The sequence below is a fragment of the Arachis duranensis genome, chromosome 5, assembly GCF_000817695.3.
Source record: "Arachis duranensis cultivar V14167 chromosome 5, aradu.V14167.gnm2.J7QH, whole genome shotgun sequence".
Taxonomy (NCBI): Eukaryota; Viridiplantae; Streptophyta; class Magnoliopsida; order Fabales; family Fabaceae; genus Arachis; species Arachis duranensis.
This window is the reverse complement of record NC_029776.3, coordinates 47624053-47635718: the sequence shown is the minus strand read 5'-3', so window position 1 is coordinate 47635718 and position 11666 is coordinate 47624053. Positions and strand designations below refer to the sequence as shown.

At 35.4% G+C, this 11666-nt stretch overlaps 2 protein-coding genes across 2 annotated transcripts; both read left to right on the top strand.

The window, feature by feature from the left end:
* The first annotated feature begins 247 nt into the window (after nt 1–247).
* On the top strand, nt 248–766 carry LOC107489327 (uncharacterized). The gene has a single exon (XM_016110082.1). The coding sequence runs from the start codon at nt 248–250 to the stop codon at nt 764–766; it is 519 nt and encodes a 172-aa protein (XP_015965568.1).
* Nucleotides 767–3135: 2369 nt separating this feature from the next.
* LOC107489328 (uncharacterized) lies at nt 3136–3495 on the top strand. The gene has a single exon (XM_016110083.1). It carries the CDS (start codon nt 3136–3138, stop codon nt 3493–3495), a length of 360 nt encoding a protein of 119 aa, XP_015965569.1.
* Nucleotides 3496–11666: the final 8171 nt, after the last annotated feature.

Here is an 11666-nt window from a genome sequence, read left to right as displayed (position 1 = left end):
TGTACCAAAAGTACCTTATCCACAAAGGTTGAGGAAGGATGAGAAGGATGGCCAGTTTTTTAGATTCTTGGAGATTTTTAAAAAGCTTCAAATTAACATACCCTTGGCTGAGGCATTAGAGAAAATGCCACTCTATGCCAAGTTCTTAAAAGAGCTCATGACAAGGAAAAGAAACTGGGGTAAAAAGGAAACTGTGGTGCTCACTAAAGAATGTAGTGCTATCATATAAAAGAAGCTACCCCAAAAGATGAAAGATCCTGGGAGCTTTCAAATTCCTTGCATCAAAGGGGATATCAACATTAAGAATGCACTATATGATTTGGGAGCCAGCATCAACCTCATGTCTTTGGCCATGATGAAAAAAATGAGAATTGAAGAGGCCAAACCAACAAAAATGGCCTTGCAATTAGCTGATAGAACATTCAAATTTCCTCATGGGGTGGTGGAAGACTTGTTGGTAAATGTAGGGGAGTTTATCTTTCCAGCTGATTTTGTTGTGCTTGATATGGAAGAGGAGGCTAACACATCAATTATCTTAGGAAGACCATTTTTAGCCACTGCTGGAGCTATAATTAATGTGCAAAAGGGAGAGTTGGTCTTAAGATTACATGAAGAAAAGATGGTGTTCAATATTTTCAAAGCAATGAACTACCCCAAGGAGTCTATTGGAGAGTGCATGATGGTAGATATAATAGAGACACTAGTCCAAGGAATTTTGGAGGAAGACAAATTTGAAGAAGCAACAGAGGAAACCAACAAGCCTTAGGTGGTGAACCACCATGAGAATTCCTAGAAGACTCAATCATGTTGAATAAAGCAAGCAAGAAAGAAGTGGAAGCACCAAAAGTAGAGTTGAAGACCCTGCCTCCAAGCTTAAAGTATGCTTACTTGGGTGATAATAAGACATACACAGTCATCATTAGTTCAAGCTTGAGTGAGGAGCAAGAAGATGAGCTTATCAAGGTGCTGAGACAACACAAGGATGCCATAGGATGGACACTTGCAGATTTAAAAGGGATTAGCCCTTCTATGTGCATGCATAAAATTCTCCTTGAGAAAGACGCCAAGCCCTCAAGACAGTCACAAATAAGATTAAATCCAACAATGAAGGAAGTGGTACAAAAAGAGGTGCTGAAATTATGGCAAGCAGGGGTAATTTACCCAATTTCAGATGGCCCTTGGGTGAGCCCAGTGCATGTAGTCCCCAAGAAAGGAGGAGTCATTGTTGCGCCCAATGAAAGAAATGAATTGATACCAACAAGAACAGTGACTTGATGGCGTATGTGCATAGATTATAGGAAACTTAACGAAGCAACCAGGAAGGATCACTTCCCCCTACCTTTCATGGACCAGTGCTAGAAAGACTTGCGAGACATGAATATTATTTCTTCTTGGATGGTTATTCTGGCTACAACCAAATAGTTGTAGACCCAAAAGATCAAGAGAAGACCTCATTTACCTGTCCTTATGGTGTTTTTGCTTATAGGAGAATGCCCTTTGGATTGTGCAATGCACCTATAACATTCCAAAGGTGCATGCTATCCATATTTTCTGACATGATTGAGAAATTTATTGAAGTGTTTATGGATGACTTCTCTATATTTGGTGACTCATATTTTAAGTGCTTGCACCACTTAGCCTTGGTGCTAAGGAGATGCCAAGAAACCAACCTTGTTTTGAACTGGGAGAAGTGTCACTTTATGGTCACAGAGGGGGTGGTTCTTGGTCACAAGATCTCTAAAAAAGGCATAGAAGTGGACAAAGCTAAGGTGGAAGTGATTGAAAAATTGCCCCCACCTTGCAATGTCAAAGCAATTAGAAGTTTCTTAGGACACGTTGGGTTCTATAGAAGGTTCATTAGAGACTTTTCAAAAATTGCTAAACCTTTAAGTAACTTACTTGTCTCTAATGTTCCTTTTATCTTTGATAAAGAATGCATGCAAGCCTTTGATGAGCTTAAAAGCAAACTTTCCTCTGCACCTATTCTAGCACCACCTAGTTGGGACTTACCTTTTGAATTGATGTGTGATGCATCAGACTTTACTATTGGTGCTATTTTAGGACAAAGGAAAGATAAGTTAGTGCATGTCATTTATTATGCTAGCAAAGTTCTTAATGAAGCTCAAAAGAACTATACCACAACAGAGAAGGAACTTCTTGCTATAGTCTTTACATTTGATAAGTTTAGATCATATCTTATTAGTTGTAAAGTCATTGTGTTTACCGACCATGCAGCTCTTAAATATTTGATGACCAAACAAGAATCCAAGCCTAGATTGATAAGATGGATCTTGTTGCTCCAAGAATTTAACATTGAAATAAAGGATAGAAGCGGGTCAGAGAACAAAGTGGCTGACCACTTGTCAAGGATCCCACATGAGGAGAATGAAGCACATAGCCCTGCAGTGAATAAGAGCTTTCCAGATGAACATTTGATGATGATCTAAGAAGCCCTCTGGTTTACAGATATAGCCAATTTCAAGGCTATTGGAGAGCTACCTTCCAATATCAACAAACACTTGAAAAGGAAGCTCATCAATGATGCCAAGCACTACATATGGGATGAGCCATACCTTTTCAAGAAGTGTGCTGATGCAATCCTAAGAAGATGCATATCCCATGAGGAAGGACAGTAGGTTCTCTGGCAGTGCCATGGATCCCCATATGGAGGCCATTTCAGTGGGGAAAGAACTGCAGCCAAGGTGCAGCAATGTGGATTCTTTTGGCCCACTATCTTTAAAGATGCAAAAGAATTAGTGAAGGATTGTAATGAATTCCAAAAAGCTGGAAATTTGCCTAAGAAAAATGAGATGCCACAGTAATTCATCCTAGAACTTGAGCTTTTTGATGTATGGGGAATTGACTTCATGGGCCCCCTTCCTACCTCATACTCAAACAAGTACATTCTAGTGGCAGTGTACTATGTATCTAAGTGGGTGGAGGCCATTGCAACCCCAACAAATGATAATAAGGTAGTCATGAACTTCCTTAGAAGGAACACTTTCAGCCGGTTTGGAGTCTCCAGAGCCCTTATCAGTGATGGAGGAAGCCATTTCTGCAACAGATCATTAGAAGCCCTCCTTCTGAGATATGGAGTAAAACATAAGATTGCCACACCTTATCACCCTCAAACAAATGGGCAGACACGCTCTTTGGGCATATAGGACAGCCTTCAAAACACCAATTGGGATATCCCCATATCAGCTGGTGTATGGGAAGGCATGTCACCTGCCATTAGAGCTGGAGCACAAAGCCTTCTGGGCCCTCAAGCTATTAAATTTTGATAGTAATGCTGCTGGGGAGAAAAGGATCTTGCAACTGCAAGAATTAGAAGAATTTAGAGTTCAAGCATATGAAAATGCCAAAATTTACAAGGAGAAGGCTAAGAAATGGCATGACCAAAAGATAGCAAGGAGAGAGTTTATAGAAGGTCAAAAGGTGCTACTATACAACTCAAGGCTCAAGTTCTTCCCAGGGAAGCTTAAGTCAAGATGATCTGGACCCTTCACCATAGTCAAAGCATCCCCTTATGGTCATGAGCTTATGGATGAGAAGACGCAGAGAACTTTCACTGTCAATGGCCACAGACTTAAGCACTATTTGGGAGACTCATTAGAGGAGCAGAGGGTGAACTACAATCTCAGCTGAAGAAGGAAGAATCGTCAAGCTAGTGACATTAAAGAAGCGCTAGTTGGGAGACACCCCAACATTCATATTCTTTCAATTTCAAGCTTTCTAGATAGTTTAAGTTTAAGTCACTTTGGTTGATTATTTTTCAATTTCAGTTGTTAAATTGTTTGCTGATAGTTCCTTTAATTTGAACTCCAAAAGTTTTCTAGTTGCTAGAAGTACAATTTTGCATGTTACATTATGTGATGATGTTAATAGAGTTGAGAAGCTGGCTGAGGAATTAAGTTTGGTGTGGCCACCAAACACTTAAATTTTGGACTTACAATAATTGGATTAAAATTTAAGAATAAGCCAAAAATTTAAGTTTGGTATGGCCACCATCATGAGCCAGAAGCAAATAACTTAAGTTCGGTGTCCCAGAGACACACAAAATGAATGCCATCTAGGAGGATAAGCTTTTGGAAGCTAAAGTACACCTCAGCACAAGAAGGAGCCTCGAGGATGTGTCATCTAGGAAGAGGATAAAGGAGCAGGAACATATGCATTAAAGCTGCACTATAATGAGCAAAGGTTATTGAGTTTCATGTTAAAAACTTACTCTCTTAATTTACTGCCTAGTGCTCCTTTTGTTTTGATATGCCTGCTGACAATTTTAGAATCATTCTATGAGTCCTTTGATTTCCAAGTTTTATTGTGAGAAAGAAAATGTCTCTGCTAAGTTTTCACTGCATTGATTGAATAGTTTGTTCCCATAAAGATTCAATGATGAGTTGTTGCAAAATAAGGACAAGGAAACTAGACCAAAGTGAGCTGGATTCAAAATAAGAAGATGAGAAATAAGTATAAAACCATGAATTGGAGTTTGGAAGTGAGTAATCCATAATGGAACAAGTAGACTCAGGGGACATTACAAATAGATGCTAAGGATGACCCTCGAAAATCAATAGAACCTAGAAGTAGTAAGCAAGACCCAAGGCTCTGAGCATCAACTACTGAGATAAAAGAAAGAAACAAATAGCTTAAAGAGCCAAGAACTTAGTAGATGCTTGTGGTGAAGATATGTCAAGAAGAGAGACTTGAGCAAGTAGATTCTTAGGGGTGTTTCAACTCCTAGTACCCTAAAACCAACTGGTTTGGGAGTGCTAATTGAAAGCTTAACCTAAAGGGTCGTCTTGAGACAAAACACTTAGAGTCGTGGTCTGGAAATAAAAGAAGAATGAAGGAAAGAAAACATTCAAAAGAAAAATAACAAAATCTTACTATTTCAAGGTGACAATCAATAGAAGGGGCTCTAAGAGCAGACACTTGAAATAATCCTCAAAGGTTGAAAGTTCATTATGAGATGGAAGATATCACAAAGTTCATACATGATTTGATGCTTAGCCTTTATCTTTAATTATGAACACAGTTTCTTAAGGGTCAAGTTTCAATGATTTAGAACAATTCATATTAATTTGCTTGGGGACAAGCAAAATTTAAGTTTGGTGTTGTGATGACTTACGTCATTTACCTCTTTCTCTTATTTAAAAGGACCATAGAATTGGTGAAATCTCATTTAAAGATGCAATTATATGAGCTATATGATTAATTTATGAACATTGCTTTGAAATGAGTTTTGGCTGAATTTCAAGTGAAAAAGAACAAAAAAGGAGAGGTGCAGGAGAACGCTACGTTCACAAGTGACGCGCACGCGTACAAGGCGCTTACGCGCAGGATGACATTCTTGGAGATCCACACGTACGCATGCATGGCGTGTACGCGTGGAAGGAGGATCAGCATTCACCAGCAATGAACGCTACGTTCACTTTGAATGAACGCCTGCGATATTTTCAGAATTAGAGTTTGAATTTGGTCGCCGACGCGTACGCGTGCATGACGCGCACGCGTTGATGTGATGATAGTGGTGATTGGCGCAAACGTGTACATGAATTTGTAAAGCAGAAATGACATTTTACTATCCACGCGCACGCGCAAAGGACGCGCACGCGTGAGGAGCGTTCATGGCGCGAACGGAGCGTTCAGTTAATGAACGCTGCCAAGGGACGCGTACGGATGGGAGACGCATACGCGTCGATGGACCAAAATGCAAGGGACGCGCAGGCGTATAGCAGGTGTACGCGTGGGTATCCGAACGCTCCGTTCTCAAAACAAACGCTACGTTCACCTGGAAGCACACTGTTCAGCCAAAATGGGTCGTACTGATTACAAATGAGAAATGCCCACATTTAGATCATGCAAGTACACCTGAAGACTCACAGAACACTTGTATAAATAGGTGGTGACTCGAATTGAGAAAGGAACTTTTGAAGACTTTGGAACTTTTACACACTTTTAGCTTCTGGAGACTTTAGAGTTTTTATTTTGTACTTAGCTTTATTTTCCAGTTTTGAACTTCCATTCTGTACTGAGCTATGAGTAGCTAACTTCCCTCTCATTTGGGGAGGGAGCTTTATTGTACTTGATAGATTAATTGATAGTGAATTTCTTCTTCTCTTCATCTTCTCTTTGATTTGCTAGAAGGAATTTCGTTTTTCATTCTTAGTGTTTAGTCATCTTGGAAAAGAGGCTGAATTCAAATTGGGTTTTATGTGAACCTTGGAAGAGGGATCATAAAACCATGCTTGAAATTCCCTCTCACATTGAGTACATCTGGGTTTTTGGGATTGGGTACAGTGACATGAAATCTGCCCAATTAAATGGATCTATGATGATGTGTGGTAAAATCAGGGACCAAGCCTATCTCTCTTCATGAGCAATTAGACCAAGGAATTGGTTGATTATCAAGATTTGAGAGATTGAATCACCAAGGAATTGGGATTCAATCAATCATGATTGCCAAGAGGTCAATGAGTTGCATCATTGAAGATGAGATGATCTGATTTTAATCCAGAGAGAACAATATCTCCCAACTCCAATGAACTTTCCCTATTCTTATCTTATCCATTCTTTACTGCTTAGTTTAATTTCTGTTATCATCCCACACCCCATTTACAATTCAGTCATTTATGTTTCTGTGTTTTAGTTTCTTGCTCTTTACGTTTCTGCACTTTATAGCTTTCTTTTAATTTTAATTTTAAGTCATTTATCATTCTGCTGTTTAGAATTCTTTACTCACAATCACTCTTGATTAGCTTGACTAATTGATCCATTAATTAAAGTTGCTCAAATCTATCAATCTCTGTGGATTTGGCCCCACTCCTAGTGGGTTATTACTTGACGATATTTTGGTGCGCTTGCCAAAGAACGAATTCATTTATTAGTGAGTGAATTTCGGTCATCATAAATCAAATGTGGTGCGGCACTATGACCTCTAAAATTAAAATTGTGTATATAATATAATTGAAAGAAATTGTAATTGGGAGCCTTGGAAGAAAGGATGAACAAAATAAGACCAAAAACGCGTTATACACGAAAAGCGATTAGGTAGAAGGCTTATACAGAAAATTAAGGAGACAAGTATATAAACAGAGTTTCAAAAGATAGATACATAATCAAGCTCTAAACTCAACCTGTGAAGCAAGGGTTGGCTAGAATATATATAATCCCAAAAGTGTTTACCAAAATATAGAATTTAAATAATATTTCTCCAAGTCAACCTATAAGAAAGACAAAATACAAATATAACAAGTGGAGAGTCTAAAAACCTGTACATATACAAAACATAAAGTATAAAATCGCAGAGGTAGATCTTCACGTTTCAAGAGTCTCCAACAAGCTCAATGTAGTGTATCACGTCCTGCATCTGAAAACAACAATATATGTATGAAATAAGAACCGACGATTCTTAACATGGTAGAAGTACCCACATAATTAATATAAAAGTAAATACTTTACTCTTTTCTTTTAAATAAAAAAGTAAATACTTAAAGACATTTGTTATATCAAAAATAATATTTTTGATAAGTTGTTATTAATATCAATAGACGTCGAAGGATAAATATATTCGGTCGAAGTAACATCTTCAACAAGTTAGTTTTCGACTTTCATCAATCAAGTTTCAAATACAAAAAAATACTGTCTTGTATTTTACATGATCAACATACCAATTGAAAGAAACCAATTCAATTTAGAAGAATTATTCTTTACATACAAGCGTTTTTTCCATACAAGTCTTTACAAGTCATTTATATTCACGCGCTTCGTGACGTTATTGCATATTCTTCTTCTTCTTCTTCTTCTTCTTCTTCTTCTTCTTCTTCTTCTTCTTCTTCTTCGTTATCGTCGTCATCAACACCACCTCTTCCTTCTCCTCCTCTTCCTCCTTCTTTTTTCATTGGAATTTCTTTTCCTCCTTGTATTGTTTTAAATCCAATCAAGTAGATGAGGTGTGGTTCAATTCAGAAGAAAAAAATGTAGCATTAAAGGAAATATTTTTCTGTATTTGTAGCAAATTCGGATGTAACACAGAAATATTTGGGTGTATTTTAAGAATTTTGGGTGTATTTTTATTCTGATAAGTTATTCATAATTTAAAACTCTTCTTCTTCCTTCTCCTCATCTTTTACTGCTTCTTTTTATTATCATCATCACCATCTCCTTCTTCTTCTTCTTTTCTTATTCATCTTTTTCTTTTTCTTTTACCTTCTCAAGTTTCTTCTTGTTTTACTCTCTTAACAAGAATAAAAACAAAAAATCAAACAAAGAAGAAGAAAAAACACATAATGTTGCAAAATTACTTGGAAGAGGATGAACTTACATTCATTTAACCAAAAGAAAGAAAGAAATAAAAAAAGAAGAAGAAGGAGAAGAAATGCAATATTAGAGGAAACATTTTTCTGTATTTGCAGCAAATTTGGGTGAAACACGAAGATATTTGGGTGTAACACGAAGATATTTGGGTGTATTTTTATTTTGATAAGTTCTGCATAATTCAAAACTATTCCTCTTCCTCCTCCTCATCTTCTACTGCTTCTTCTTTTTTTATCATCATCGCCATCTTCTTTTTCTTTTTTTCTTATTCATCTTTTTCTTTTTATTTTACCTTTTCAAGTTTTTTCTTGTTTTACTCTCTTAATAAGAATAAAAACAAAAAAATCAGACAAAGAAGAAGAAGAAACACATAATGCTGCAAAATTACTTGGAAGAGGATGAACTTACATTCATTAACTAAAAGAAAAAAAAATAAGAAAAAAAGGAAGAAAAATATAGCATTAGAGGAAACATTATTTTTCTGTATTTGCAGCAAATTTAGGTGTAACACAAAGATATTTGGGTGTATTTTTATTCTAATAAGTTCTGCATAATTCAAAACTCTTCCTCTTCTTCCTCCTCATCTTCTACTGCTTCTTTTTTTTATCATCATCACTATCTTCTTTTTCTTTTTTTTCTTATTCATCTTTTTCTCTTTCTTTTACTTTCTCAAATTTCTTCTTGTTTTACTCTATTAACAATAATAAAAACAAAAAAATCAAACAAAAAAGAAAAAGAAATATATAATGCTACACAAAGAAAGAAATAAGAAGAAAAAAGAAGAAAAAAATGCAGCATTAGAGGAAATATTTTTCTGTATTTGCAGCAAATTTGGGTGTAACACAAAAATATTTGGATGTAATATAAAGATATTTGGGTGTATTTTTATTCTGATAGATTTCACATAATTTAAAAATCTTCCTTTTTCTCCTTCTCATCTTCTACTGCTTTTTCTTCCTCATCTTGTTATTTCGTTTTCTTAGAATTCTTCTTGGGAGAAAAAAATCAAACAAAGAAGAAAAAAAGTACATAATATTGCAAAATCAATAGAAAGATGAGGAGGAGAAAAATGCAACAACAATAACAACAATAAAAAGAACCATGATGAGGATGAAAACGCAAAGAAGGAATGCGAAAAAAATGAGGAGGAACGCAAAGAAGAAGGAGAAGAAGAAGAAGGAGAAGGAGCAGGAGGAAGAACGTGGAATACAAACGTTGAAGAAAAACCGTTTCTTATTTTATGCTATTCAAACTTGAGGAAGCGCATGTTTACTGTAACATGATAGGGATGCTAGCCGAAACCCCCTACACTCACTCGTCAAAACGCGTCATGCTAGGGAGAGGTATCCACACCCTTATAAGGCATGCTTCGTATTCCTCCCCAACCGATGTAGGCCTTACAATCCACCCCCCTAAGGGAGTCCAGCGTCCTCGCTGGCACATCGATCCGGGTTCTGGCTAGCACGATATTGTCTGTTTTGGCACACAAGGCCTCACGGTTTTGTCTTTGACGATAGGGATGCTAGCCGAAGCCCCCTACACTCACTCGTCAAAATGCGTCATGCTAGGGAGAGGTATCCACATCCTTATAAGGCATGCTTCATTCACCTCCCCAACCGATGTGGGCCTTACATTTACACGCTTTTTAAATTGAGAGTTGTTTTTGTTGGATTTGAGCTGACTTGTATAGACTTATATGCCAAAAAGACTTGTATGTGTAACAAGTCTCAATTTAGAAATGGTTACTTAAGGTTTGTTTGGGTGAATTTATAAAAAAAAAAATCTTTTTTTGAGTTATTTTTTAGGTAATCTTATAAAAAAATAAAAGTAATTTTATGTTTAAATGTCTTTCACAAAAAAGATCTTTTTATTTATCAATTATGTTTAGGTATAATAATATAAAAGTATTTATTTATTTATTTATTATATAATTTGTTTATTAAAATAATTCTTTTTATATTATCAACTTAATATACAACACCTAAACAAAACTTACTCATACTAGTTATTGAAGTTACAACTTGCTCGCATATTCTGATGTTACTTTCCGTACTTATTTCATGCATGATTTACAACTGTCCAAAGCCTCAACAGGTAATTAAGTAATTATATTTAGTTATTAGAAAAAATAACCTATATTAAGACTTAATTGATATTTTTATTGGTTAAAATTATTTATATAACTCTTGGGATCAGAAAAAGGAGTTGGAATCATTTGGATGAAGTACTCAAACATGCTAATATTACACAAATACATTCGTATACATTGAGAAAAAAATCAAATATTCCTTCCATTTTTTTCTATTTTTATTTCCGTCTTTTCTTTCTTCTACTTATATTATAAATTTAACTTCAAAAATCTGAAGTTAATATATATCTATCTATATTTTAATACTGTTTATTCTTTTTTTTCTTTTATAATTTTTTTATTAATATGGACTTTAGCTTGGCAAAACATTTATAAAGTCAATTACTATCATCAACAAATTGCAAAAAAATCAATAAAACATGTTAACAAGGTGTTGATACTAAGAAAAAAAGGATAAAAATAAATTAGAAACTCTTAAATAGAACTCAAATCCATAACAAATTAGTCATTATCCGTTAAACTAAAAAAATATTGTGGATAGTAAAAAAAATTTACAAACAATAAAATTAGTAAAATAAAAAATATCAGGGACAGATATGCACGCACAAACGAAGTTATTTTATTGTGTTCACTTTTACTCATTCATGAGTCTTACCATCTTGATTTTATTGTTACCGTTATCAGTTGCTTATCTATTTGCCCGTTGTAAGAAAATTATCTCGTAACACATGAATTGTTTTGATAAAAGTACTTTATTATTAAAATAAAAAGGGGGTAAAAGAAGCTAATCCAAACAAATACGTACTCCCTTCTCATTATTCTCAATTACTCTGATGATAATTACCATCAGCACATATCTTTCGTGTTGTTCCGAATGCAAATAAAGATACTTTACATAAGAATAAAGCATAAAAAGAATGCGCTCCAGAATGCCATGTCTCCAACAAGCCATCAACATAATTGCTCAAGCGATATGTAAAGTGATAAATGAGAAGGACAGTACCTACTCAAACATTTGTGGTCTCTTTTTATGCAGTAAGCAATGCACAGAAACCAGTCTTCTCAATTGGCCATATCAAATGTAATCTTTGTTTAGAGTAATTGGCCCTCCAAAGGTGGAGAAATCAAAATTTTACGTAAAAACAACAATTTCGCTAGAGACAATGAGAAATTTGAATAAGGTAAATAATAGACTGTAAATTAGGTCGATACAAGTAAAAAATAAAAAATATTCTTTAAATTACTTCAATAAAAAAAC

Coding starts and splice junctions, on each gene's coding strand:
- LOC107489327 (XM_016110082.1), top strand. CDS start 248: ATGAAAGATCCTGGGAGCTTTCAAATTCCTTGCATCAAAGGGGATATC.
- LOC107489328 (XM_016110083.1), top strand. CDS start 3,136: ATGGGCAGACACGCTCTTTGGGCATATAGGACAGCCTTCAAAACACCA.